Source organism: Carcharodon carcharias, chromosome 13, assembly GCF_017639515.1.
Source record: "Carcharodon carcharias isolate sCarCar2 chromosome 13, sCarCar2.pri, whole genome shotgun sequence".
Classification (NCBI taxonomy): Eukaryota; Metazoa; Chordata; class Chondrichthyes; order Lamniformes; family Lamnidae; genus Carcharodon; species Carcharodon carcharias.
The window spans coordinates 54,899,689-54,925,469 of NC_054479.1; the positions used below are offsets into that span (position 1 = coordinate 54,899,689).

The following is a 25,781-nucleotide window of genomic DNA, read 5'->3' on the forward strand; positions in this document are numbered from 1 at the left end:
TTGGAATTCACTGCCTTGTTTGGTGATAGAGGCAGAAGCCCTCATCTCATTTAAAAGGCACCTGGATCTGCACCTTAAGTGCTGTAACCTGCAAGGCTAGGGACTTGGTGCTGAAAGGTGGGATTAAAATGGGCAGCTAGTTTTTTTTTTCAATTTTATTTTTCAGCCAGCACAGACACAATGGGCTGAATGGCCTCTTTCAGTGCTGCAACTTTTCTGTGGTTCTATGGTTTAGTTGAAGGATGAGGTGCTTTTCTTTGAAATTGCATTCAGTTTTATTGGAACAATGTAGGAGGCTGAGGTCAAAGTGGTAATGGGGCAGAAAACTAAAAAGACAGGTGACAGGTAGCTTGGGGTCACACTTGCAGACTGGACTGAAGTGTCCTTCAATTTGTGTCTGGTCTCCCCAGTGTAAAGGAAGCCGCATAATCAACAGAGAAAACAGTTTACTAAATTGAAAGAAGTACAAGTAAATTGCTGTATCACCAGAAAGGGGTGTTTGGGGCACTAGAGGGTTGGAAGGAAGTAGCTAAAAGGACATGTGTCATAGGAAGGAGAGGCACTGTTGATAATTAAAGAGTGGATCACAGTTGTTGTGGAGAAAACTATAATCATAATGCCAAAAAGCAAAGAAGATAATGTGTTTGATGGGAGCATCAAGCTAGAGATGGAGGAAATGGCAGAGAGGCAGAATCATCATTTGTCTTCCCTCTTCTTCAACTGAGGAAAGACAACTAATGATTCTCTTCTCCCATGGCCAATAGGGCCCTTGACTGTGCCTATTCCATTCTTCTCTCACCCCTTGCCCATGCTCCCAACACCATGTTATTGGTTCCCCTTGTCCTCACCTTCCAAACCACCAAGCATCCACCATTCTTGCTACCTCCAACTTCAGATTATTAACCTCTGCCCCTACTTTTTTTCCAACAACAGTTGTTGGCAATGATTCTGCTAACATTTACACCTCATTGCTACCCATCTTTTGTTTCTTTACTTGACCTATTACCTTCACCCTTTACATAAGTTTTCCTTTTGTCATTTAATCTTTCCTGTTTTCTGCTGTATCACAGACCTTCCCTTTTTTCTTTCTTCCCCCTCCCTGACTCTGCACTTGCTTTAAACCTGTTGCATCTGTAACGTTTTACAGATGAAAGGTCTGTTTATTCCCCTCCACAGATGCTGCTAGGCAAACCTGCTGAGTATTTCCAAACACTTTTTCTTGAGATTTATGGCGTCCGCACTATTTTATTTTGTGCCCTTTCAGTTACAGCGATCGAAATCCCGACAACTGAGTAAAATAATTCTCGCCAACTCCACGCTCCCTCATTTTGGATCCTTTCTCTGGAGTTGGGTTCGGGGCCTATCCTTAGACTGACGCTGCCATGGAAACACTACAAATCCCAACATGCACTCGAGAGGCTGTGAGCCGCTGCCATTGGTCACCCCGTGTGATCACGTGATCTGTGGAGGCCACGCGGCATCACACTGACCAGTCGCAAGGCCCGAGGCGGAGCCTGTTTGCTGTAGGCGGCGGCGGCGGCGGCGGGCATGGTCCGGGGACACCTGAGGTAGGGAGGCGGGTAAGAGCCGGCAACCGGCGAGTAAGATTGACATGTACGTTGGGCAGGCCGAGGTTCCCATGGGGTCGGCTCCACGGCCGGCGGTGCTGCACTTGGAGGAAACGGCAGAGCCTGTCCGCTGATGGGTGCTGCGGCCTGGTTACCCGGGCAGGGTAGCCTGTGCATGAAATGTAGCTGGAGAGACCAGAGGGTGTTCGGCCTCTGCTGCCTGATAAACTCTTATGAACTCCCTTCTGTTAGCCTGTACATTGAAGGTCTTTTCTCCGCCGCGTGGTGTTGTATGCAGATATTGCATTGATTTGCTTCAGGGAAACAGGCTAACCGGCCCAAATGAAAGCTCAGAGATCATGTTAGAACGTTATAAATCATTGGTTAGACCTCAAGGTAAAAGCAAAAAACTGCGGACGCTGGAAATTCAAAAGAAAAAGAAAAATACCTGGAAAAACTCAGGTCTGGCAGCATCTGCGGAGAGGAATACAGTTAACGTTTCGAGTCCGTATGACTCTTCAACAGAACTAAGTAAAAATAGAAGAGAGGTGAAATCTAAGCTGGTTTAAGGGGGAAGGGGGGGAGTAGAGCTGGATAGAGGGCCAGTGATAGGTGGAGATACCCAGAAGATATCACAGACAAAAGGACAAAGAGGCGTTGAAGGTGGTGATATTATCTAAGGAATGTGCTAATGAAGGGTAGAAAGCAGGACAAGCAAGGTACAGATAGCCCTAGTGGGGCTGGGGTGGGTGAAGGAATCGAGAAAGTCTAAAAGGTAGAGATAAGACAATGGATGGAAATACATTTAAAAATAATGGAAATAGGTGGGAAAAGAAAAATCTATATAAATTATTGGGAAAAAAAGGGGGGGATTGGAAAGTGGGTGGGGATGGAGGAGAGAGTTCATGATCTGAAATTGTTGAACTCAATATTCAGTCCGGAAGGCTGTAAAGTGCCTAGTCGGAAGATGAGGTTTCACTGGAACAATGCAGCAGGCCAAGCACGGACATATGGGCATGAGAGCAGGTTGGAGTGTTGAAATGGCAAGCGACAGGGAGGTCTGGGTAATGCTTGTGGACAGACCGAAGGTGTTCTGCAAAGCGGTCACCCGGTCTGCGTTTGGTCTCTCCAATGTAGAGGAAACCGCATTGGGAGCAATGAATGCAGTAGACTAAATTGAGGGAAGTGCAAGTGAAATGCTGCTTCACTTGAAAGGAGTGTTTGGGCCCTTGGATAGTGAGGAGAGGGGAAGTAAAGGGGCAGGTGTTGCACCTTCTGCGGTTGCATGAGAAGGTGCCGTGGGAGGGGGTTGAGTTGTGGGGGATGATGGAGGAGTGGACCAGGTTATCCCGGATGGAACGATCCCTGTGGAATACTGCCAGGGTGGTGAAGGGAAGATGTGTTTGGTGGTGGCATCATGCTGGAAATGGCGGAGGATGATCCTTTGATTGCGGAGGCTGGTGGGGACAAGGGACCTTATCATGTTTCTGGGAGGGAGAGGAAGGTGTGAGGGCTGATGTGCGGGAGATGGGCTGGACACAGTTGAGGGCCCTGTCAACCACCGTGCGTGGAAAACCTCAGTTAAGGAAGAAGGAAGACATGTTTTTGAAAGTGGCATCAGAATAGATGCGACGGAGGCGAAGGAACTGAGAGAATGGGATGGAGTCCTTACAGAAAGCAGGGTGTGAGGAGCTGCGGTCGAGGTAGCTGCGGGAGTCAGTAGGCTTGTAATGGATATTGGTGGACAGTCTATCACCAGAAATTGCGACAGAGGGGTCAAGGAAGGGAAGTGTCAGAGATGGACCATGTGAAAATGATGGAGGGGTGGAAATTGGAAGCAAAATTAGTAATTTTTTCCAGGTCCAGACAAGAGCACCGAAGCAATCATCGATATACCAGAGAAAGAGTTGTGGGAGGGGGGCTGGAGTAGGACTGGAACAAGGAATAGCCACACCTTTTATTTGGAGGAAGTGAGGAGTTAAAGGAGAAATTGTTCAGTGTGAGAACAAGTTCAGCTAGACGGAGGAGAGTAGTGGTGGATGCGGATTGTTTGGGCCTCTGTTTGAGGAAGAAGCGGAGAGCCGTCATGCCATCCCGGTGGGGCATGGAAGTGTCGAGGGATTGGACGTCCATGGTAAAGAGGAGGCAGTTGGGGCCAGGGAACTGGAAATTGTTGATATGATGTAGCGTGTCAGAGGAATCACGGATTTAGGTGAGAAGGGTCGATTCGCTCTTGTTGGAGATGGTCATTGCCTGGCACTTGTGTGGGGTGAATACTTGCCACTTATCAGCCCAAGCCTGAACGTTGTCCAGGTCTTGCTGCATAGGTGTACGGATTGCTTCAGTATGTGAGGAGTCACGAATGGTGCTGAACTTTGTGCAGTCATCAGTGAACATCCCCACTTCTGACCTTATGATGGAAGGAAGGTCAGCAATGAAGCAGCTGAAGATGATTGGGTCTGGGACATTACCCTGTGGAACTCCTGTAGTGATGTCCTGGGACTGAGATGATTGATCTCCAACAGCCACAATCATCTTCCTTTGTGCTAGGCATGACTCCAACCAGTGGAGAGTCTTCTCCCTGATTCTCATTAACTCCAGGTTTCTGAGGGCTCCTTGATGCCACACTTGGTGAAATGCTGCCTTGATGGCAAGAGTAGTCACACTTGCCTCACCTCTTGAGTTCAGCTCTTTGCCTATGTTTGAACTAAGGCTGCAATGAGGTCAGGAACTGAGTGGCCCTGGTGGAACCCAAGCTGAGTATCTGTGAATAAGTTATTTCTAAGTGCTGCTTAATAGCACTGTCGATGACCCCTTCCATCACTTTGATGATTTGGTGTAGACTAATGGAACAGTAATTGGCTGGGTTGTCTGAGTCCTGCTCTTTGTGAACAGGGTATACCTGGGCAATTTTCCACATGGCTGGGTAGATGCCAGTGTTGTAGCTGTACTTGAATAGCTTGGCTAAGGGTGCAACTAGTTGTGGAGCTCAAGTCTTCAGTACTATTGCTGGAATGTTGTCAGGGCCCATAGCCTTTGCAGTATCCAGTGCCTTCAACAGTTTCTTGATATCATGTGGAGAGAATCGAATTGACTGACAAGTGGCATCCATGATGCTGGGGATCTTTGGAGGAGGCCGAGGTGAATCATCCATTCAGCACTTCTGGCTGAGGATTGTTGTAAATGCTTCATCATTGTCTTTTGCACTGATGTGCTGGGCTACCCCATCATTGAGGTTGGGGATATTTGTGGAGCTGCCTCCCCCAGTGAGTTGTTTAACTGTCTACCACCATTCATGACTGGATGTGGTAGAACTGCAGGGCTTAGATCTGACCCTTTGGTTGTGGAATCGCTTAGCTCTGTCTATCACATGCTTTTGTGGCTTGACATGTAAATAGTCCTGCATTGTAACTTCACCAAGTTGATACTTCATTTTTAGGTATGCCTGGTGCTGCTCTTGGTCCCTTCATTGAAACAGGGTTGATCCCCTGGTTTGATAGTAATAGTAGAATGGGGGATATGCCAGGCTATGAGGTTACAGATTGTGGTTGTATGCAATTCTGCTCTGATGGCCCACAGCACCTCATGGATGCCCAGTTTTAAATTGAGATCTTTGAAATCTACCCCATTTAGCATGACAGTAGTGCCACACAGCACGATGGAGGGTATCCTCAATGTGAAGAAGGGACTTCATCTTCTCAAGGACTGTGCCGTGGTCACTCCTATCAATGGTGCCATGGTCAGATGCATCTGCGATAGGTAGATTAGTGAGGACGAGGCCAAGTATGTTTCTCCCCCTCTTCCCTCACCACCTGCCACAGACCCAGTCTAGCAGCTACGTCCTTTAGGACTTGGCCAGCTCAGTCAGTAGTGGTGCTACTGAGCCACTACTGGTGATGGACATTGAAGTCCCCTACCCAGAGTATATTCTGCATCCTTATCACCCTCAGTGCTTTCTCCAACTGGTGTTTAGCATGGAGGAGTACTAATTCATCACCTGAGGGAGGGCGGTACATGATAATCAGCAGGAGGTTTTCTTGCCCTTGCTTGACCTGATGCCAGGAGACTTCAGAGTCGATGTTGAGAACTTCCAGGGCAACTACCTCCCTACTGTATATCACTGTGCCCCCACCTCTGGTGGGTCTGTCCTGTCGGTGGGACAAGATATACCCAGTTGGTGTCTGGGACATAGTCATACTCATGGAATCATACCTTTCAGACAATGTCAGGCTGATGCTTGACTAGTCTATGGGACAGCCAATTTTGGCACAAGCCCCCAGATGTTAGTAAGGAGGGCTTTGCAGAGACGACAGGCCGGGTTTGCCATTTCCGGCGACCCGTTCAGTTCCATTCCTTTTTGTAGACATTTTAGCAGATTGATACAACTGAGTGGCTTGCTAGGCCATTTCGGAGGGCATTTAAGAGCCAACCACATTGCTTTGGGTGTGGAGTCACATGTAGGCCAGTGGTAAGGTCGGCAGATTTCCTTCCCTTAAGGACATTAGTGATCCAGATGGGTTTTTACAACAATCAACAATCAAAGGTTTCATAGTCACTATTACCAAGACTAGTTTGTTTTTCTTTTCTAAACATTCACTCTCTCTACCACTGGTACATAATAATGTGTGCCATATTTCTTTATTCTTCCATGGGATGTGGATGTCACTGGTGAGGCCAGCATTTGTTGCTCATCCCTAATTGCCTTTTAACTGAGTGGCTTGCTAGGCCATTTCAGAGGACAGTTAAAAGTCAACCACATTGCTGTGGGTCTGGAGTCACATGTAGGCCAGACAAAGTAAGGAAGGCAGATTTCCTTCCCTAAAGAACATTAGTGAACTAGATGGATTTTTATGGCAATCGATGAGACTAGCTTTATTAACTGACCAGATTTATTAACTGAATTTAAATTCCACCAGCTGCCATGGTGGGATTCGAACCCATATCCCCAGAGCATTAATGATAATAAAAACAGAATATGCTGGTAAAACTTAGGTCTGGCAGCATCTGTGGAGAGAGAAACAGAGTTAACGTTTCGAGCCATGATGGCTTCTTCAAAGCTAAAAGAGGTAGAAATATGAAGGATTTTATACTGTTTGAGGGGGTGGAGCAGGTGGAATGAGATAGAAGGTCAGGGATAGGTGACAGCTAAGGAGAGATTGACAAAGGTGTCATGGACACAAAACAAAGGGAGTGTTAATGGTAATGGTGAAGAGTAAAGAAGGTGCTGAGAGTGGCACAAAGGGAAGGTAGCTGAAGGTGTTAATAGCAGAACAAGGGTCAGCACTGGTGAAAGCAAAACATAAAAACAAGTGACAGATGGCCCTCTGGGGGTATGGCGGTTTGGGGAAAAGGACAAAAAAATGAACAAATCATTAAATATATTTTTATAGTAAATAAATAAAAATTGGATTTTTAAAAGGAATCAAGGGGAAGGAGAAAGTTCATGGTCTGAAGTTGTTTAACTCCATGTTAAGTCCAGAAGGTTGTAGAGTGCCTAATCAGAAGATTAGTTGCTGTTCCTCCAATTTGCATTGGGCTTCACTGGAACATTGCAGCAGGCCAAGGATGGACATGTGGGCATGAGAGCAGAATGGGGTGTTGAAATGGCAAGTGACAGGAAGCTTGCGGACAGACCGAAGGTATTCCACAAAGCGGTCACCCATTCTGCGTTTAGTCTCCCCAATGTAGAGGAGACTGCATTGGGAGCAGCGAATGCAGTAGACCAAATTAAAGGAGGTGCAGGTGAAGTGCTGCTTCACCTGAAAGGAGTGTTTGGGGCCTTGGACGGTGAGGAGGGAGGAGGTAAAGTGGCAGGTGTTGCACCTTCTGCGATTGCATGGGAAGGTGCCATGGGAAGGTGATGGAGGAGTGAACCAGGGTGTCCCAGAGGGAACAATCCTTATGGACTGCTGACAGGGGGGCTGAGGGGAAGATGTGTTTGGTGGTAGCATCATGCTTGGAGATTTCCAGCATCCGCAGTATTTTGCTTTTATCCCCAAAGCAGTAGCCTGGTCCTCTGGATTACGAATCCAGTGACATTACCACTACATCGATGCCTCCCTCTAACCTTATATGGTTATAGACAAGAAATGAGGTTGAACCAGCAGGTAGAACAGGTCAAATTACCACTTGTGCTGTAAGTTCCTTCTATGATTTTTGCTGTAAATAATTATTATTGTATAAGTATAAGCTATGTCAGCATTTCAACTTTGCGCAAGCCTCCTACAATGTAATTGCCACTTCTTACTTTGTCCCCATATCCTGCCAATCCCCTCCCAGCACTGATTCCTGTAAGATACCAGTTCCTACTTATCAGTACACCAAGCAATCTTGACTTCTTTTTGTTTTGTAACTGTCTTTCAATAAATTTTGTTATCATGCCCTGACCTTTCTCCCGAATCTCTTTTGTGATGATACCTTATTGAAGGCCTTCTGAAATTCCGTGTACATCGGCCTGGAATTTGTGGAGCTTTTGATAGTGAAGTGTCAGCCTATGCAAATCCAACCACAACTTCAGGATTTAGCACAAAGCACAGGTTGCATTTTCCATGTCAGTATGTCATTCACTGCTGCACTAAAGGCTGCTCTTTGGAGTGCCCTGCCACTTTATTGACTCAACAACGAGCAAACTCAGTTGATCTGGCGAGTACATTACTTTTTCTGCTCACGTTTCACTGTTTAAAACCCCATAAAAAGTTATCTTGTTTAATATGTGATTGCGTTTGTAACAGCAATCTGAGTAATAATTCCTGCTGAAAATTGATCTGACTGAAAAAGGTGAAATGTCTCCAATGACTAGAATTTTGAAAAAAGTTTTCCTTTAGGATTTTCATGGCCTTTCAGCCAATGCCTTCACCAAAACTTTATTTTGTTCTGTGTTAAAGGTTTTTGATTATCACTGGTTGACTATCTGAGAATTCTTTAATGTGATTGATTGCTTGGACAGCTTGATGACATCACTGCAGCTCAGCACTGGGAATCCAACAACACTCAAATGCACATTGAGAGAACTAAAGTTCACTCCACAAACACCGCTAGAAATCTTTGAGATCCTTTCTTCGAGGTCAGTAACAAGAGGTTTTGCTTCACCACTGACCATAGAATCTTGCCCATTATATCCATGCTGACTTTTTATTATAGTTAGATGTTTTGTATTCTGATATTTTAGCGGTGATTCTAGTATCTATTCTCCCTACCTTCCTTAAGAAGTCCCTTGGGATTGAGGATGGTTTGCTTCCATTCTGGTTCAATGGGTTCTGAGATGGTTGGTAAGTCCAGTGTGTGATCCACAGACTCTGGCACATGTGGGGCAGGTGGCGCTTGGATGGTTGTGTAGTTGAGTTGTTTGGAAGTTTGTGCACTCTTCGATGCCTCTACTTCACCTCAGCTTGTTCCCGACAGTCTGTCTGTGTTTGGTGCCTTCCCAAATTCATTTTCACCATTTTGGTCTTTCATAAGCCAGGGACTCCCGTGAGTCAATGGGGATCTATCCCACCACTGAAGAGCTAACTCCTCACAGATGAGGAAAAAAAAATTGAAGATGTAACTGCTTTCATATACCATGTGTTTTTAACTAGACTAGTAATCCTGAGGCCCACACTGCCAGCTTTATTCAGAACCACTATTATTCAGTTCTGCTAAGACTCCTAAATCTTAGTGAGCTGGATTGACAGCATTATCCCAAAAATCAGAAAATTGTGGCTTTTAGCCTCAGTGTATGCTTGACACATTAAGTAGGAAACCTTGGACACCATTGAGAGCCTGCCTGTTATGGAAGAGCTGTACCAAACCCACAGTTTGCTTCCTTGGCATTGGCAAAGCTCCAGGTGTTGATGCAATACTGCCTGAATGCATTAAGCACAGAAAGCTGGGACTCCAGCATCTACGTGAACTCCCCTGACTGCTGGAAGGAAGGGGCTATGCTCCAGGATATGCAAGATGCAAGTATTGTGACCTTTGTTCTGACCAGGATCAGAGGAGTGTGCATATAATCTAGCCCCACTACTCCACAGGCCATACCATTAATTTAAAATTTTAATTTTCTCACCAAAATAGCCAATTGCCTATTTCCCTTACTGGTGCCCAGAATGAAAGCGTCTTCAACCAGGCTTCTTTCAATAAACTCAGAACGATTGTTTATTATAAAACAAAACTTCTTTTTAACAAGTTGCAAGTACTGGTTAACACACAGTTGTAATCTGGAAGCATGGCTAGCTATTTATCCATCTCTTCCCAAAGAATTCCCCCCAACACACACAAACACACAGGTAGAGTCTCTCTGCAGGGACCGTCTTTAGAGGATAGTTATTATAAAATAAAGGATAAAGACCACAGGGTCTCGACACTGTCAACCTGGAGTTCCCTCGTGTAGCCATAAGACATAGGAGCAGAAATTAGGCCATTCGGCCCATCGAGTCTGCTCCGCCATTCAATCATGGCTGATAAGATTCTCAACCCCATTCTCCTGCCTTCTCCCCGTAACCTTTGATCCCCTTACCAATCAAGAACCTATCTATCTCGGTCTTAAATACACTCAGTGACCTGGCCTCCACAGCCTTCTGTGGCAATGTAAAGACACCAGGTCCCAGTGGATGTCTGGCACTTCTCACTGACTGGACGCAGCTTTGCAGGTCCAAATGCAGGCCGTTTACACTCAGATGAGGGCTCTCTGGCTACAGGTTGATAGTCTCACACAGTTGCAGGCAAGGGGGAGAGAGAGAGCCAGTTAAGGTAGCCTTCCTTGGCTTATTCCCCAACAAGACTGCCTTCAAAACCAGCAGGTTCACAACTGAAGTTTTTTTTCTCTCTTTCATATGATTTCCAGCAAGCTACCAACCTGTACCTTTTCAGTTTTTTTCCCCCATCAATTAAAGTGATTGCTGTTCAAAACAAACAACCAGATCTTCCTCAAGTACCCTAAAGGTCAGGTGATTTCTTGGAAGCGACCTACTTGTTGACAATTCCAAGGTGAAGGTTTTTTAAAAAAAATCCCAGGTTAGCATCCAAATGTACAGATCATGCCATGTGTTTTTTTGCAAAAGAAAAATTCAGTCTTGAGGGATATGATTCCAACACCAACAAGGGCAACAGCAGTGATTGCAACAGCTATCAAGGCAGCTCCCTGATGAGCATCATGGGAAACATATCTGCCATGTTGTCCTTGTCAGACTGCAGATCTTGGCTAAATACATCTATCCCAAAACCCAGTATGGTTTCAGAACTGGAAAATCCACAATTAACGTGATCTCAGTCCAGCAGCTGCAAGAGAAATGCCATGAACAGAGGAGGCCATGAAATATTGCCTTCATCAACCTCACCAAGGCATTTGACCATGTGATCAGATGCAGTGTATTTAAACTGCTGAAGGAAATCGGCTGCCAGCCGAAGCTGCTCAATATAATCTGCACTTTATGACAACATGTTGGGTAAGGTCAACTATGACAGGTGACATAAGAACCCTTTGAGACTGCAGTGGGGTCACACTGGGTTGTGTTCTTGCGCCGACACTCTTTGACATATTCTCTTTGCTGTCATATTCTTTCAGGTTATCTCCAGGTGATTCTACTTACATACCCGAACCAATGGAGTTGAGTCTTGTCCACCTGAGTTCAAAGACAAAAGGGTGGAAAGTCATCATCAGGGTTTCTCTGTGCTAAAGCTGTCACATCAGCAGTCCATGCAAAGGAACACCTTCAGTGGCAAATGGACAGACTCTCATATCTATTCAGATTTGGTTTGACAATCAGCATCAGAAAGACAAATGTCATTGTCCGGGACATTGCCATACTGCCATCGATCAGCATTAATGGTGTGATGCAGGAGGTTGTTGATAGCTTCATGATCACCAACAATCTGTCACTTTAAACTGAAATCAACACATGCAAACAAAAACTTCAAGCTGAGTAAGTGTGTGGAACAACAACAACCTGACTGGGAACACCAAACTGTAAGTCTGTCTAGCCGATATCCTCGATGCATGCTGCATTAGTGCACCGTGGACAACATATGCTAAACAGGAGAAAGGGTGGAATGGTTTCCACCTTCACTGTTTCAGACACACCAGGACAGGGTTACCAATTTGGAGGTCCAGGAGCGTGTTAATTCCATCAGCATACACTTGTATAAGCCAGCAAGGCATGTGCTAGAACAGCCACATTCAACAATTGGATGATATACCCAAAGATCTTCTGTACAGCGAACTGGCCATTGGGTCATGCCTTGTTAGACATCCAAAGCTTTGCTACAGGGACACCTGCAAGTGAGATATAAAGATGGGGGATGTTGTCAGACACAACTGGGAGATTTTTTTAATTCATTCACAGGATGTGGGCTTCGCTGGCTGGGCCAGCATTTATTGCCCATCCCTATTTGCCCTTGAGAAGGTGGTGGTGAGCTGCCTTCTTGAACCGCTGCAGTCCATGTGGTGTAGGCACATCCACAATGCTGCTGGGAAGGGAGTTCCAGGATTTTGACCCAGCAACAGTGAAGGAACGGTGATATATTTCCAAGTCAGGATGGTGAGTGACTTGGAGGGGAACTTCCAGATTGTGATGTTCCCATCTATCTGCTGCCCATGCCCTTCTAGGTGGTAGTGTTTTTGGGTTTGGAAGGTGCTGTCCATGGAGCCTTGGTGAATTCCTGCAGCGCATCTTGTAGATGGTACACACTACTGCTAATGTGTGTCAGTGGTGAAGGGATTGAATGTTTGTGGATGGGGTGCCAATCAAGTGGACTACTTTGTCCTGGATGGTGTCCAGCTTCTAAAGTGTTGTAGGAGTTGCACTCATCCAGGCAAGTGGGGAGTATTCCATCACATTCCTGACTTGTGCCTTGTAGATGGTGGACAGGCTTTGCAGAGTAAGGAGGTGAGTTACTCGTTGCACGATTCCTAACCTGCTCAGTATTTATATGGCTAGTCCAGTTCAGTTTCTGGTCAATGGTAACCCCCCCCAGATGTTGGTAGTGGGGGTTCCAGTGATGGTAATGCCATTGAACATCAAGGGGTGATGGTTGGATTTTCTCTTGTTTGAGATGGCCATTGCCTGGCACTGGTGTGGCGCGAATGTTACTTGCCACTTGTCAGCCCAAGCCTGGATATTGTCCAGGTCTTGCTGCATTTGGACATGGGCTGCTTCAATATCTGAGGAGTTGCTGAATGGTGCTGAACATTGTGCAATCATCAGCAAACATCCCTACTTCTGACTTTATGATGGAAGGAAGGTCACTGATGAAGCAGCTGAAAATGGTTCGGCCTAGGACACTACCCTGAGGAACTCCTGCAATTCTGTCCTGGAGCTGAGATGACTGATGTCCAATCACCACAACCATCTTCCTGTGTGCTGGGTATAACTCCAAACAGCGAAGAGTTTTCCCCTGATTCCCATTGACTCTAGTTTTGCTAAGGTTCCTTCATCCATACTCGGTCAAATGCAGCCTTGATGTCAAGGGCAGCCACTCTCACCTCACCTCCAGAGCTCAGCCCTTTTGTCCATGTTTGAACCAAAGCTGTAATGAGGTCAGACTGAGTGGCCCTGGCAGAACCCAAATTGGGCATCAGTGAGCAGGTTATTGCTAAGCAAGTCCCCCTTGATAACACTGTCAATGACCCCTTCCATTACTTTACTGATGATGGAGAGTAGACTGATGGGGCGGTAATTGGCCGGGTTGGATTTGTCCTGCGTTTTCTGTACAGGACATACCTGGGCAATTTTCCACATAGCTGAGTAGATGCCAGTGTTGTAGCTGTACTGGAACAGCTTAGCTAGGGGCACAGCAAGTCCTGGAGCCCAAGTCTTCAGTACTATTGCCAGAGCATTGTCAGGGCCCACAACCTTTGCAGTATCCAGTGCCTTCTGCCGCTTCTTGATATCACGTGGAGCAAATCGAATTGGCTGAAGACTGGTATCTGTGATGCTGGGGACCTCCGGAGGGGGCCGAGATGGATCATCCACTCGGCACTTCTGACTGAAGATTGTTGCGAATGCTTCAGTCTTATCCTTTGCATTACTGTGCTGGGCTCCTCCATCATTGAGGATGAGGATATTTGTGGAGTCACCTCCTCCAATGAGTTGTTTGTTCACCACCATTCATGGCTGGATGAGCTACAGAGCTTAGACCTGATCCGTTGGTTGTGGGATCGTTTAGCTCTGTCTACCACTTGCTGCTCATGATGTTTGGCACGCAAGTAGTCCTGTTTTATAGCTTCACCAGGTTGACACCTCATTTTTAGGTATGCCTTCCTGCACTCTTCATTGAACCAGGGTTGATCCCCTGGCTTGATGATAATGGTAGAGCGGGGGATATGCTGGGCCATGAGGTTACAGATTGTGTTCGAGTACAATAGTGCTGCTGCTGATGGCCCACAGCATCTCATGGATGCCCAGTCTTGAGTTGCTAGATCTGTTCAAAATCTATCCCATTTAGCGCAGTGGTAGTACCACACAACATGATGGGGGATATCCTCAATGTGAACGCGGGACTTCATCTCCACAAGGACTCTGCGGTGGTCACTCCTATTGATACTGTCATGGACAGACGCATCTGTAGCAAGCATGTTGGTGAGGATGAGGTCAAGTATGCTTTTCCCTCTTGTTGGTTCCCTCACCACCTGCCACTGACCCAGTCTAGCAGCTATGTCATTTAGGATTCGGCCAGCTCGGTCAGTAGTGGTGCCACCAAGCCATTCTTGGTGATGGACATTGAAGTCCCCCACCCAGAGTACATTCTGCGCCCTTGCCACCCTCAGTGCTTTCTCCAAGTGATGTTCAACATGGAGGAGCACTGATTCATCAGCTGAGGGAGGGCGGTACATGGTAATCAGCAGGAAGTTTCCTTGCCCATGTTTGACCTGATGCCATTAGACTTCATTGGGTTCAGAGTCAATGTTGAGGACTCCCAGGGCAACTCCCTCCCGACTGTATACCGCTGTGCTGCCACCTCTGTTGGGCCTGTCCTGCCAGTGGGACAGGACATACCCAGGGATGGTGATGGTGGAGTCTAGGATGTTATCCCTAAGGTATGATTCCTTTTGAGGATGTCTGTCAGGCTGTTGCTTGACTAGTCTGTGAGATAGCTCTCCCAATTTTGGCACTAGCCCCCAGATGTTAGTAAGGAGGACTTTGCAGGGTTGACAAGCCTGTGATTGCCATTGTCGTTTCCGGTCCATTCGGTTTCATTCCTTTTTTGTGTCTTTGTAGCATTTTGTTACAACTGAGTGGCTTGCTAGGCCATTTCAGAGGGCATTTAAGAGTCAACCACATTGCTGTGGGTCTGGAGTCACCTATAGGCCAGACCAGGTAAGGATGAATGATTTCCTTCCCTAAAAGATATTAGTGAACCAAATGGGTTTTTACAACAATCGACAATGGTTTCATGGTCATCATTGGACTTCTGATTCCAAATTTTTATTGAATTCAACTTCCACCATCTGCTGTGGCAGGATTTGAACCCGGGTCTCTGGATTACTAGTCCATCGACAATACCACTACGCATCTCCTCCCTATATGATTGCTATTGACCACGACCTCTGGAAACTGACTAGAGAGACATTGGAAAAGACAAGCAGCAACGGAAAGCTCAGCTATCTGAGAAGATACTCCAGAGGCCAGCAAATCCTGTGCCTTCTCAGCCCACTGGCTTCCTCTGCAGCAAATACGGCAGAGACTCCCATGCCAGAGTGGTGTTCTTGAGCCACAACTAGCTATGTTTAACACAGTTGACCACCAAGGCGCAAACTATCGTCTCAAGACGGAAGGCTGCCAAAGTAACCTTCTGTTCCCATTAATATCTTGAAAATGTTGATCAAATCACCCCTTCATCTTCTAAATTTCAGGAAATACAACACCAGTTTGTGTAATCTCATTTTGTATTTAATCCTTGGAGCCCAGATATCATTCTGGTAAATCAATGCTGCACTCCCTCCAAGTCTAATATATCTTTCTGCATGTGGGGTGCCCAGAACTGCCTATAGTACTCTAGGTGTGGTCTGACTAGGGCTTTGTATAGCTGAAGCTTGACTTCTAGCATCTTGTATTTTGTCCTCTAGATATAAAGGCCTGCATTTCATTAGCCTTTTTTATTATATTGTACCTCTTCATGGCATTTTAATGATCTATATCCCTGGACCCCCAAACACTGTATTTTTAATTTTATACCATTTAGGAAGTACCCTGTTCCATCCTTTTTAGGCCAAAAGTGGATGTCCTCCCATTTGCCGATGTTGAAATCCATTTGCCACAGTTTTGCCCATTCACTTACTCTAACAATATTTCTGTAATTTTACATTTCCATTCACATTGCTTATAATAGAATAGAAATCAGACAAGAGGGTGGAGGAAATCAACAAGATAAGTTACGACACTCACAAAACAGAGGTTAATGGATGAGAGGTCTGCAATCTGCTAAACATAAAGGATGGGTTTCTGGTTTTTTTTTTAAATTTCCCTTTACCCTTTTTTTTGGCCCGATTCTATTAAACCTCTCACATACCTTTCATTTTGAAATGCTACAAACTCCTTCGCCATACCTAGAAAAATTCAGTGAGAAGCAGCAATTTTGCAACTTGCAAGTTAATCCTTGTAATACATTTCACCAGAGAGAAATACCTGCTAAGCATACCTTAGCATACCTGCTAAGTTTTTCTATTGAGCACACACCTGACTGGCATTCATTTGGGCGCAGAGGAAATTGCACTAATGGATTTTTAGATTCCAGATGATGCTTTTGCATTTGTCTTTCTCCCTCCAGAGCGCTGAGAAAAGTGGTGCAACTTGGTTTTCAGGTTTAACCCACCATAAAGCTTTGAAGCTTCTTGTTGAGTGTGGCTTTACCAGCTTTTAATCCCTTCCCTTCCTGCTGTAAGATTTTTTTCCTGAAATCATGAAGAGGTCCATGAATTAATGACCATTAAATGACTCCTGTCTTTGCTATGCAGTTGGCCTCTGGTTTCCAAAATAATTGTGCATGAACATGCAGTGTACAAGTGAGTGCTGGAGACTTTTATTACCCCAACCATTTTCATTGAAAAGTGTGGAAGGAATACAAAGCATGAAGGTTGGTTGCCTTGTGGCATGTTGGATATCCAAAGAGTTCTGAAAAAAATCACTAAGCCAATCATGTAAATGTGTCACTGCTGAAATGCATGTTACTGCCATACCATACAAGAGCAGTGGAAAGAGAGCATAGTTACTTTAACACTTGTCACTGAAGTGTCAGAAACTTATTGCTTCAAGCTCACTCTAGGACTTGAGTGCAGAATCTAGGCTGACACTCCAAAGCAATACGAATGGAGTACTTTTTCTCAGGTACTCTTTTTCGGGTAGAAGATTAAATTAAGATTGTCTAAAACATTGAGTCAAATAATTGAAGTGCCTGAATAATGGAGCCAATTTGGTCTCTATATTTAAGGGACAATATGCTTGCAGTGGAGACAGTACAAGCAAAAGTTCACTAGATTGTTTGATGGGATGAAAGGGTTGCCCTATGATGAGAAGCTGAGTGAATTGGGTTTGTGTTAACTAAAGGGCCTTGAAAGGTTAGACACTGAAATCTGGAACAAGGGGGCACAGTTTCAGGATAAGGGACTGATCATTTAGGACAGAGATGAGGAAAAATTGCTTCACTCAACAGGTTGTGAATCTTCGGGCACTCTATCCCATAGGGTTGTAGATATGTCATCATTGAATATATCTGAGGCTGAGGTAGTCAGATCTTTAGTCTTGGAATCAAGGGATATGGGAAGTGAGTGGGAAAGTGAAGTTGAAGCCCAAGATCAGCCTTGATCGTATTGAATAGCGAAGCAGGCTCAACGGGCTATATGGTCTACTCCTGCTCCTATCTCATGTTGTTATATTCTGTTCAGTCCTGTGGATCAGTATCTAGGAATGGATAAATTATTTTGCTTTGTCATGCCTTTCCCTAATCTGAGGTTTTAGATATGATGGAATATCACAGTCTAGATTTGTTGTATTCCTGCTATAGCACAGTGTGCTATAAAACAATTTGGGATGGTCTTAGTACTGAAAAAGATTTTACAGTAAAACTATACAAATGTTCAGGTCTAATTGTAATAATTTTTGTTGGATGCGCCTCAGATATGCCCAATCATTTTATTTTGTTTGCCCTTTCAGAGTCGCTCCAACATGCCAGTTCCCTGCAGCAGCTGTGACAAAAAGGCAGCAGTCCTCAGGCGGCCCAAAACAGGCCACTCCCTTTGTAAAGAGTGCTTTTTCTGGGCCTTTGAAGAGGAGGTTCATCAGACAATCCTGTGTGCTAAGCTTTTCCAGAAGGGAGAGACTGTTGGAATTGGTGCTTCTGGCGGAAAGGACTCAACCGTTCTAGCTCATGTTCTAAAAGTCTTAAATGAACGGTATAATTACGGGTTAAATCTGATGCTGCTTTCTGTGGATGAAGGCATCACTGGTTATCGTGATGACTCCTTAGAGACGGTAAAGAGAAACCAACAACAGTACGACCTGCCTCTCAAGATTGTTTCCTATGAAGAGCTGTATGGTTGGACAATGGACCAGATTGTGAAGAAAGTTGGGTTGAAAAATAACTGCACGTTCTGTGGAGTCTTCAGACGGCAAGCTCTTGACCGAGGGGCCATGATGCTGAAGGTAGACAAGGTCTGCACAGGTAACACGCATTAACTTCCCACTCATCTGGGCTCACTCACAGAAGGTTATACGCATGGCACAATGACTTTAAATATCCACTGGGACTAGTTCAGTTCCAATAAAGGATTGATGTTGCTCCCTGAGAGCCCATCTCCTCTCCATTACAAAAGAGATTCTTCTCTGTATGTTTAGGTTTCTGTATCTCAGGATGGTTCTCACACCACGTATTACCAAAGCTATTATTTCCTCCCTTTGTTTTTAATCCATTGTGATTTTTTTGATCTTGGTTAATCTGAGACCTTTCTAAGGTGATCTGTTCCCAGGTTTCTATATGTATCATGTTGTGTTAGCTACTTGGAACTGTGTACAATGGCTTGATATAACACCACCCCCTTTCACCTCACCCCTCAAACCTTTGCTTCTTGGCTCCCCATGATAGTGGGAAAACTGACCAATTGGAGAATCATTGCTATGCATCCATATTGTACTACTCAGGTCCACAATTTTTCACAACAGCCTGCACTTAACGTCACACCTTTGACTTTGGGAACGTTTTGTCGTGGTATTGTGGTTTTTCAGCTTCGCTGGAATCTGGAATGATCCCACTGGATTGGAAATTAGTAAATGCAATTCAAAAAAAGACAGCGAGAGAAAATGAGGAATTACAGGCCAGATAGCCTGACATCACCTGTCAGGAAAATGCTGGAATCTATTACTAGAGAAGTGATAAGGGGGCACTTAAAAAACCTTATGATTGGGCAGAGTGAACATGGTTTTATGAGATGGAAGCAGTGTTTGACAAACTTAGATTTTAGAGTTTTTTGAGGCTGTAACTAGTAGGTAGATAATGGGGAACCAGTGGGTGTAGTATACTTGGGTTTTAAAAAAGCATTCCATCAGATACCACATGAGAAGTTGTTGCATAAGATAAGGGCTCATGGGATTGGAAGTAATATAGATGGAGGATTGATTAAAAAACAAGAAAATAGGAATAACAGGCGTTTTCAGTTTGACAGCCTATCACTAGTGGGGTACTGCAAGGATTACTGCTGGGGCCTCAGCTATTTACAATCTACGTTAGTGCCTTAAATGAAGGGATTGTGTATAATGTATCCAAGTTTGTTAATAATGCAAAGTTAAGAAAGTAATCTGTGAGGAAGGCACAAAGAATTTGCAATGGTAAATAGTATGTTGGCCTTGAAATGTTGGCAGTTGAAATACAATAGTAAGGAAGTCTTGCTGTGATCGTACAGGGCTTTGTTGAGACCACACCTGGGGTACTGTATGCCGTTTTGGCCTTTGTACTTAAAGAGAAGATCTATTTGCATAAAGGGACTGCAACAAAAGTTTACTAGATTGATTTCTGGCATGAGACAGTTGACCCTGAGGAACAGACCTAGACTCTCTTGAGTTCCAAAGAATGAAAGGTGATCCCATTGAAATATATAAGATTCTGAGAGGACTTAGAAGGTAGATGCTGAGAGACTGTCTCCCTGCTTAGAAAGTCTAAAACTAGAGAGCATAGCCTTAGGGTAAGGGTTAGACCATTTAGATTTGAGTTGAAAAATGTCTTCACTCAAAGAGTTGTGAATCTTTGGAGTTCGTTACCTCAGAGAGCTGTGAATGCTCAGTTTTTTAATTATTCATTCATGGGATGTGGGCATCACTGGCCAGGCCAGCATTTATTACCCATCCCTAATTGCCCTAGTTCAGAGGGCATTTAAGAGGCAACCACATTACTGTGAATCTGGAGTCACATGTAGCCAGACCAGGTAAGGACGGCAGATTTCCTTCCCTAAAGGATAGTTGACCACGAGTTAATTCCAATACTAAGAGATAAAATGAAATAAAAAATGAATAGAATAAAAGGGATTTTTTTTTAAATTGGAGCTCTGCTTGCATCAGTGCAATCAGATTAATAAGTTGCATTACCTGAAAAACCTTGCAGGGCCTGATAGAGCATTATTAGTGTCATGGAGACATAATAGAATAAGTCTAATGAATATCTTGATGGGTACAATTGGCTAGAAGAGACAGTATTGGGCGAAAAGGAGGTAGTAGGCCAGTGTTATAAAGACTCCAGTATTGAGGCACAAGTGAGAGGCAAAAGGATCCGTGTAATAACTTGCCTTTGTTCGGCTGGGGAATTCATTCTTCACACAAGAGAATGAGGATGAAGGTATGGAACTCTGGGAGAGAGACTGCGAGATTCTTGAGCAAATTGATATAGGGAGTGACAAGGTATTGGAGGTGTTGGCAGGTTTAAAAGTGGACAAATCTCCAGGTCCGAATGATTTGTGTCCCAGACTGCTGAGGGAGGCTAGGAGGAGATCGCAGGGGCTCTGACCCAAATTTTTAATTCCTCTCTGGCCACGGGGGGAGGTGCCAGAGGACTGGAGAACAGCTAATGTGGTTCTGCTATTTAAGGAGGGTTGTAGAGATAATTCAGAGAACTACAGGCCAGTGAGTCTCATGTCAGTGGTAGGGAAACTATTGGAGATATTCTGAAGGAGAATATCTATCTCCACTTGGAGAGGCAAGGTTTGATCAGGGATAGTCAGCATGGCTTTGTCAGAGGGAGGTCATGCCTAACAAATTTGATTGAATTTTTTGAGGAGGTGACCAGGTGTGTAGATGAGGGTAGTGCAGTTGATGTAGTTTATATGGATTTCAGCAAAGCCTTTGACAAGGTCCCACATGGGAGACTTATAAAGAAGGCAAATGCACATGGGATACAGGGTAATTTGATAAGGTGGAGGAAGATATAGACGGGATGGTCAAATGGGCAGATAAGTGGCAGATGGAATTTAACCCTGAAAAGTGTGAGGTGATACACTTTGGAAGGCGTAATTTGACAAAGTATTCAATGAACGGCATGACACTAGGAAGTTCTGAGGAACAAAGGGTCCTTGGCGTGTGTGTCCATAGAACCCTGAAGGCAGAGGGGCATGTTAGTGGGGTTGTGAAAAAGGCATATGGGACACTTGCCTTTATCAATCGAGGCATAGATTACAAAAGTAGGGAGGTCATGTATAGAACCTTGGTGAGGCCACAGCTGGAGTAATGTGTGCAGTTCTGGTCACCACATTATTGGAAAGATGTGATTGCACTGGAGAGGTGCAGAGGAGATTCACCAGGATGTTGCCTGGTATGAAACATTTAAGTTATGAAGAGAGGTTGGGTAGACTTGGGTTGTTTTCGTTGGAGCAGAGAAGACTGAGGGGGGGCCTGATCGAGGTGTACGAGATTATGAGGGGCATGGACAGGGTGGATAGGGAGCAACTGTTCCCCATAGTTGAAGGGTCAGTCACGAGAGGGCATAAGTTCAAGGTGAGGGGCAGGAGGTTTAGGGGGGGATGTGAGGAAAAACTTTTTTACCCACAGGGTGGTGATGGTCTGGATTGCACTGCCTGGGAGGGTGGTGGAGGCGGGTTGCCTCACATCCTTTAAAAAGTACCTGGATGAGCACTTGGCACGTCATATCATTCAAGGCTATGGGCCAAGTGCTGATAAATGGGATTAGGTAGTTGGGCAGGTGTTCCTCACGTGTTGGTGCAGACTCAATGGGCCGAAGGGCCTCCTGCACTGTGTGATTTTGGTTGACCACTTGATAATGGAAAGAGATGGCCAGGAAGTGAAGAAATTTGGGAAGAAGTGGGGAAAGGGACCAAAAGCCATCATGAGACAAAAGCTTAAGGATACTTTAATGATGGGAAGATAAGTACCAAGGCAAGGTTGTTTTCCTTGAGACGATCTCAAGAACAAGCATATCTACTAGACCTATTGTTATAGGATGAGGCAGCACAGAAGGGGGCCATTTAGTCTGTGTTGTCTCTTTAAAAGAACTATTAAATTAGCCCCATTCCTCTGCTTTTTCCCCATAACTCTGAAAGTCTTTCCTTTTGAAGCATTTATCCAATTCCCTTTCGAAAATTACAATTTAATCCTTATGATGCGGCAAATGATGTGTGCCAGGCGGATCAAATCCATGAGGGAAACTTGATCACGCAGCCACAACTGTTTTGCGATTTATATTTATTTTAAGATGCATGCCCTGAATTCAGAAGTAACAAGACTATCACGACTTGGAGGTTTTTAGAAAACTAAATTAAACATTTATTAACAGAAGAAAAGATTCCATGCAGATGCAAAGGTCTACAAATTACTACTAAAATAACTCCTAAAACCCCTAATTAATCTAACTTCCAGTTACACCTCTGTTAAGGCAACAGTAAAAACATATAGATTTAAACAGTCCCAGGCAAAGCAACTTGATAACCTGAACCATGAGTTTTCTCACCTTTGGTTCCTGTAGACAGTAATTTGATGCACAGAGACTGGAGGCTTTTCACATTTGTGTTAGATCTTAGAATGCCTTTTCTTCTTAGACATGGCCTCATCTCCTTTATACATGTTTCTTCCTTTTAATGCGAATTCCATTGTTCCCATATGTTTTTGCAACTTTACTTTTCTCATAATATAAATCTTTCATTGTACTAATTTTATCAGTAACCTTTGGGAAAAATAAATACACTGTTTTGCTTAGCTTCTTATGGCTAGGTGTAACATCTTGCCATATCTTTGAAATTCAAACTAACCTAATTTATCTAAAAATGCAAATGTCCCTTAACACCTCACATTCTAAAACTTCAGCCATGTTTACGTATTTAGCATTTCAAACCTAGTTTCTTGTTGATAACTCAAAGCCTCCAGACCAGCTGTCTCCAATTCAATTAAGTCCCATATACACACAGAGAAACTAATCCAAACTCCACTATTACCCACTTTTACAATAAATTACAGTAACATTATGAATATTATTATATCTTCATGCCATCTGCTTCTGCCATCCTTCTCAGCAGTGTATTCTTGAGCATAAACATATTTCTCCTCATCTGCCCCTGGCTTTTCCTGCCAATGGAAGCAATTTCTGGAATGGCTGAAAGTTCAGCTCTGAGGGTGGTGTGGAAGGACAAGGAAAAGCAGTAATCTGGAGTCAGAGCAATGGAGGGCTTTGGACTGGGATGAGTGGCTAGTAAAAAAAGTTCCAAAATAGGAAGAATAAGGCCACCCTTCTTTTCAAATCCATCTGTGTAGATGTTGAAATTAATTCACTGGGGCTTTGGAGCTGGTCAAGGATGGTTACTTAACTTTCAGAAAGCAATGTGAGTACACAATACTTGGTTAGTTGAACTTGCCCTGCTTGTTACATGATCCCTCCTTTATATAACACATTAGCAAAACACCTCAAATTCAGTTTGAAAGTGCAATAATAGTTGTTGAGTTATCTGGATGGCCTCGATTTGGAGCCCAGCTGGTGATGTCGGCTCCTGTCATGCTGATGTACAGTTACTGACCAGTAACAAGTGAGTGCATCTGTTGGTCTAAAGGTTAATGAGATCCTCCTTTCTCCCTCTTCTACCAGGTCACAATGCTGATGACGTTGCTGAAACTGTCCTGATGAATTTCTTACGTGGAGACATTGCTAGACTCCGCCGCTGCACCTCAATCATCACAGGCAGCGAGGGAGCCATTCCTCGCTGCAAGCCACTCAAATACGCTTATGAGAAGGAGATTGTGCTGTATGCTTACTTCAAGAAACTGGACTACTTCTCTACAGAATGTGTGTATTCCCCTAATGCATACAGGGGCTATGCTCGTGCTTTTCTGAAAGATCTGGAGTCTATCCGGGCCAGTGCTATCATGGATGTAATTCACTCCGGTGAGAATCTGTCTATAAAGGAGGACGTGAAGATGCCCACACAGGGTACCTGCACCCGCTGTGGTTACATTTCCAGCCAGAAGCTCTGTAAGGCGTGTGCTCTGCTGGAGGGGCTGAACCGAGGGCTGCCTAAACTTGGTATTGGCAAGCACCACAAATTGCACAATCGACTGCTGAACAAGGAGCCGCTCACTGAGGAAGAAAAGAAGAAACTGGGAGCAATTAATTTCTGAATGCATGAGTTCATTTTTAAACTCTGCCAATTATCTGGCTGAGGTCAGTCTTCAAATGTTAACTAGTCAGTGACTAATGTGTTTACGATCAAGGTGGAAACTGTATCTAATCTCTATCATAACGTGCACTGGATAGAACTACTGTTATTGACTACCTTTAACCAGCAAATATTTCACACCTCAATCATGTGCCACTTAATATGTGCCACTTTGTGAATACTCTAAAGTGAAATTTTAATTTTTAAACACTTTGGCTGCCAGCACTGTAGCATATAGATTAATATTTGGGGGAATATGGAACCTAATGATAAAAAGACAACATCATTCTACACGCTTTCTGCAAATTCAGCTAAAACTAATTTCTAATTCTCTTAGAAATCATAGAAATTCTTATGACATATTTGATAAAATCCACATGCAATAGCTGATCAGTAAAATGTGATTTAGAATTTGCACCCCCAGGTAATGGGAATCTATATTTAAGGAAGATTGGTATACCAGCTTTTTGATCATTGAATAAAAAATAACTTGCATATAGATTGATGAGATGAAAATCTCCCCTTTCTTCTACTTAGAAGGGTCCACTGTCTGAAAGAAATTGAGTTAATCTTAACTCAGTCCCTATTTTATGTAAGCCCAGAGCACTAATCTCCATTGTTTTGAATCTGAAGTAGCATAACATTTGTCAAATTCACTAGGAAGTGGCAAATGTTGTAGTAATGCATTGGAGGTGTTGGAGGAGAAGAGGAAGGAAGGATTAGGGTGTACGTTTTAGGCAGAGTAAGGGAGTGTCATCCTGTGCTAGCTGTGCTGTCCCTCGTGCAATCTGGGAGAGTTTGATGCAAATAATTACTGATTTTAAAAATTTGGCAAATGGGTTCCACTTGATAGAATGAGTTCTGTGTGGGACATCCTCTACTCACTAGATCCAAATCATGAATTGAGCTGAATCGGGGAATGGGTGTGAAGGAGGATAAATCAAAGTGAGACAGCCCAGGTCAATTTGACACTTGGCCTAGTAGTTGTCTGGGGCCAGCTTGACTGGCTGTCATCCCTGTTACACAGTGGGTGGAACTTAGGAAATATGATTCCAAAGAAGCAGTAAGAACTGAGTGTTTTTGCTTTTGCAGATACTGTGTTCATTCTGGACTCCCCCCACCACTTATTCACAGCCTTTTCACTGGATACCACACCAGACCACTGCAAAATTCAGAGTTGCTACCACAGAGGTAGCGACTCTGGCTGAAACTATGACAAATTGGATTCATGACCATGGACCCCATTTAGCTGTTTATGAACAGATCTTTTACCAATTTTACAGTTTTTTTTTCTCTATCTGTTTAGAAATAACTGATTTTAATGGTTTAGCTCTGAGTTCCAGAAGAGTATGTGGAGGGGATTTCAGTGATCTTTGGAGGAATAATTTGCAATGATGCCTGCACTAAACACTGTCCTGATTATACAGCCCACGTGACTGTAAATGAAATGCCTGTGTTAACTAGGCTGCAGATGGTACAAAATCTATCCATTTAGTTTTATATTATTGTCATCAATTTCTGGATTTTTTAAAAATAAAACAATTATGATTGTTTAATCATTTATTTTGTATAGATCCTATCTGTAATAAGAGCATTGAACCAAA

The 25,781-nt window shown here is 44.1% G+C and overlaps 1 protein-coding gene across 8 annotated transcripts; it reads left to right on the forward strand.

Moving 5' to 3' along the window:
• The first annotated feature begins 1,496 nt into the window (after positions 1-1,496).
• Positions 1,497-25,738, forward strand: ctu1 (cytosolic thiouridylase subunit 1 homolog (S. pombe)). 8 transcript variants are annotated; one of them, XM_041202456.1, is made up of 5 exons: positions 1,497-1,568; positions 8,453-8,631; positions 11,113-11,514; positions 17,696-18,203; positions 23,610-25,738. In XM_041202456.1, exons 4-5 carry the CDS (start codon positions 17,708-17,710, stop codon positions 24,137-24,139), a joined length of 1,026 nt encoding a protein of 341 aa, XP_041058390.1. In that variant the 5' UTR covers positions 1,497-1,568; positions 8,453-8,631; positions 11,113-11,514; positions 17,696-17,707; the 3' UTR covers positions 24,140-25,738. The 8 variants fall into 8 exon arrangements, with proteins under 8 accessions (XP_041058390.1, XP_041058395.1, XP_041058392.1 ...); XM_041202457.1 differs by having other exon boundaries at positions 1,564-1,580; XM_041202455.1 differs by lacking the exon at positions 1,497-1,568 and adding an exon at positions 7,686-7,704.
• Positions 25,739-25,781: the final 43 nt, after the last annotated feature.

Coding starts and splice junctions, on each gene's coding strand:
- ctu1 (XM_041202456.1), top strand. CDS start 17,708: ATGCCAGTTCCCTGCAGCAGCTGTGACAAAAAGGCAGCAGTCCTCAGG. Junction 18,204..23,609: donor GGTAGACAAGGTCTGCACAG/GTAACACGCATT, acceptor CTCTTCTACCAG/GTCACAATGCTGATGACGTT.